The sequence below is a fragment of the Lactuca sativa genome, chromosome 3, assembly GCF_002870075.4.
Source record: "Lactuca sativa cultivar Salinas chromosome 3, Lsat_Salinas_v11, whole genome shotgun sequence".
Lineage (NCBI taxonomy): Eukaryota > Viridiplantae > Streptophyta > Magnoliopsida > Asterales > Asteraceae > Lactuca > Lactuca sativa.
In genome coordinates this window covers 45,116,889-45,120,314 of record NC_056625.2, presented here as the reverse complement: position 1 = coordinate 45,120,314, position 3,426 = coordinate 45,116,889, and the positions used below count along the sequence as shown (strand labels likewise).

General features: G+C 28.9%; 1 protein-coding gene across 1 annotated transcript; it reads right to left on the bottom strand.

The window, feature by feature from the left end:
* Positions 1-633: 633 nt before the first annotated feature.
* LOC111912314 (spindle assembly checkpoint component MAD1-like) lies at positions 634-3,181 on the bottom strand. The gene is made up of 3 exons (XM_052769679.1): positions 2,686-3,181; positions 2,397-2,574; positions 634-1,336 (listed from the first exon to the last, which is right to left on the bottom strand). Exons 1-3 carry the CDS (start codon positions 3,179-3,181, stop codon positions 634-636), a joined length of 1,377 nt encoding a protein of 458 aa, XP_052625639.1.
* Positions 3,182-3,426: the final 245 nt, after the last annotated feature.

Sequence of the window (3,426 nt, the reverse complement as noted above, 5' to 3'; positions counted from 1 at the left end):
AATACAAATAATCAATCTTTAATCATATAAGGAAGTTATTATCTAATCAATTGGTAATTATCTTGTGTTTTGGCAAGGATAATCTTTTAGAAACATTAAAAAACGTATTTTATAAGTTTAAAACGAATATGGTAATTATCCTTAAGCAAAACAACAATAAAATCCGAAATTCCCTCTGTCTGACGCTCCGAATCGCCGAGTCACACATTGGAACTCGCCGAGTAGGGCAGACTCGCCGAGTCCATGTAGTGACTCGTCGATTCAGTTCGAACAGAAGGCCAAAATTCGATTTTCAGTTAATAATTCAACATAACATCACATACAACAGAAACCAATCAAGGCTCTGATACCACCAGGGCCGGTCCTAGACAATTTGGGGCCCAGGGCCAAAATAAAATCGGGGCCCTCATAATGTTTTTTTTTTTTATAAAAAAAAGAGGGCGGCACCTCCAAAAATTTTATTAATTATAAAAAATAATACAATTGAAGGCTGGGGACTCCCCACCTATGGAAAAAAAGACTTCGGGACAGGCCCTGTAAGCCAAACAACCTAGCAACTATTAATACAAAACAATAAAATAAAAAAGCCAAAACATGCTCTAAATCAAAATACATAAACATATCAAAGAAAAACTAAAGAAATTTACATTTACGAGCTTTTTTAGATGCAAAGTCATCAATTATAGAATCAAGTTCAATATTATCCAACAAATCTTTTTCAATGCATAACATAGCCAAACCATTTAATCTTTCTTGTGACATTGATGATCTCAAATAATTTTTTAATAATTTTAGTTTTGAAAAATTTCTTTCTGTTGATGCTATAGTAACTGGTATGGTTAATAAGATTCTATATGCAATACAAACATTTGGATAACAATCTTTACCTTTGACAAACTCTAAAATTTCAACCGATGACATAACAACATTTGGCAAAGTTTTTTGTAATACTTTAAGTTCCGTCAAAAATTCATTTAAATCCACATCACATAAGTTATTATGAGTAAACTTATTTACACAAACAACACAACTTTTTTTAAGTTCAATATCATCCAATGACTTTAACCTTTTTGAATCATATAAAAATCCAAAAATGTTTTCAAAGTTTGTTAATTGCTCAAATCTACCCTCTAATGATGCAATTGCCACATCAACAATATATATAAAATACTCGATTCTAAATGATTCTTCGGGTGATAGTAATTCATCTTCACAATTAATTTCATCAAATTGTTTTTTTCTAGTAATTTGGCGTTTTTTTGGGAATATAGGTTCAACTTCCATATCCGATGCAATGGCCTTAGCATTATCAATACTAATGGCATAACCTTCATTTCTATAATTTTTAAAAAATGTTATCATATTTTTTAATAGATCAATTGTGGCATCAATACATATAGTTTTGGTTTGCATTTTTTTACTAACTTTATTTATAGCAAATAAAATATCATACCAAATTACCATACCATGTAAAAAAATCATAACTTTCAATAGCATTAACTAAACTTTCAGCTTCACTTTTAGACTTTGCATCATCACATGATGAACTTAATTCTATCAAGGCATCCCTTATATGAGGAGCTTGAAACCTAATGGCTTTGACACTTTTTATTCTACTCTCCCAACGTGTATTAGATAAAGATTTTACCGTTAAGTTAGAGATTTTATCAAGTAATATTGACCATCTTTTGGTTGAACTTGAAAATAATACAAAAATGCGTTGCAAAACTCCAAAAAAAGAAATCGCTTTGGCACAAGAATGAGCCATATCACTAATCGTGAGGTTAAGACTATGACAAGCACATGACATAAACAATGCTTTTGGATTAATTTCAAGTAATCATTTTTGAACACCTTGGTGTTTTCCTTTCATGTTAGAACCATTATCCTAACCTTGTCCTCTTATATCATCAATATTAAGACCATAAGATTTAATTGCATTTAATAACTCATTAAAAAGTCCTAAACCTGATGTATTTTCTACCTTTAAAAATTCTAAAAAAAATTCTTCAACTTTTATTTTATTATTAGACATGTTCACACATCGAATAACAAGAGTCATTTGTTCTTGATGGCTAACATCGGGGGTGCAATCAAGAATAACAGAAAAATATTTTGATTCTTTTATAATATTAATTATAGAATTTCTAACATTATTAGCTAAAATAGAAATAATTTCATTTTGAATTTTGTGTCCTAAATAATGAAGATGAGTTTGATGATTTTCTATGTGTCTAACATGTTCTTGCATTATAACATCAAATTCTGCCATCATTTGAATTGCTCCCAAAAAATTACCATTAGATTCTTGAAAAAGTTTTTCGTTACAACCTCGAAAAGCCAAATTATATTTTGCCAAATATTTAATGACAACAATTATTCTTTTTAAAACTTGCCTCCAACGTTCTTTTTCAGTTAAAACTGTATTTTGTAAATCTTTATCAATTGTTTTATTCTTATCAAATCTTGCTATTAGTTCATCCCAAGAATCCATACAAAAAAGATGTTGGGAACTATTTTCATGTTCTTTAAGTCTATCAAATAGATGTTTCCAATCATTAAATCCATCATTTGCTAAAGAAATTTTATTAACATAATTATTAGGTTTAAACAATTTACAACAAAAACAAAACACTTTATCAACTTTTTTTGAGTAAATTAACCATTTTCGATCACTCGTTTCACCATTACTTAACTTTCTAGTATAAGAAGCATAAGAAAAATGTCTAGATAGATTATCTTTAGGATACACAAAATTTGATTCTCTTATTGGCCATTTTTCAATCAAAATATCTCTTAAGTTATTATCAAGATTATCCCAATTACTAGGATCATATATATCTAAAGGTGGAATAAATTGTTCATTGTTATCATTCATGACATTTTCATTCTCATTCTCATTTGAAATGTTAACATTTTCATTATTGACATTAACATCTTCATTATTAATCTTTTCATCATCAAAATCAACATTTTCATTTGAAACTTTTTCTTGAGAAACATTTTCATTCAAGACATTATCTTGCTCATTAAAAATAGTTTCATGTGTGAGATTATCTTGTTCATTTACTTGTACATCAGCATAACTATTTTTTTTTAAAAACCTGTGCATAGACCCTTTTTGAGTTTCATTATCTTGTTCAATTTTTTGTTTTTTCTTTCGTTTTTCACTTCCAGACATATACTTCTAGGATGCATATTAAATAGAGTGATAAGAGGCAATCATGCAAACAATCAACAAGCACACAATGACACAGATAACAAATAATAAAAGATTAGAGTTCTTGTTCTTTGTACCTACTGTTGACTGCCAGTGATGCTTTGATGGTAATTGGTAAACTGTTGATGCTGTGAGCTTTTAAATAACCTCTAAGAAACTGGAAGTAGTAAGTTGCTGATGTTGTTACGGAAAATTCTAAAGTTAAA

Excerpts from the sequence above, each read along its gene's own strand:
- LOC111912314 (XM_052769679.1), bottom strand. The coding sequence starts at position 3,181 with ATGTCTGGAAGTGAAAAACGAAAGAAAAAACAAAAAATTGAACAAGAT. Across the intron at positions 2,575-2,685 it reads TACTAGAAAGTTAAGTAATG|CAAATGATGGATTTAATGAT; the intron begins GTGAAACGAGTG and ends AAATTTCTTTAG. Across the intron at positions 1,337-2,396 it reads ACTGAAAAAGAACGTTGGAG|AAATGAAGGTTATGCCATTA; the intron begins GCAAGTTTTAAA and ends TAAAAATTATAG.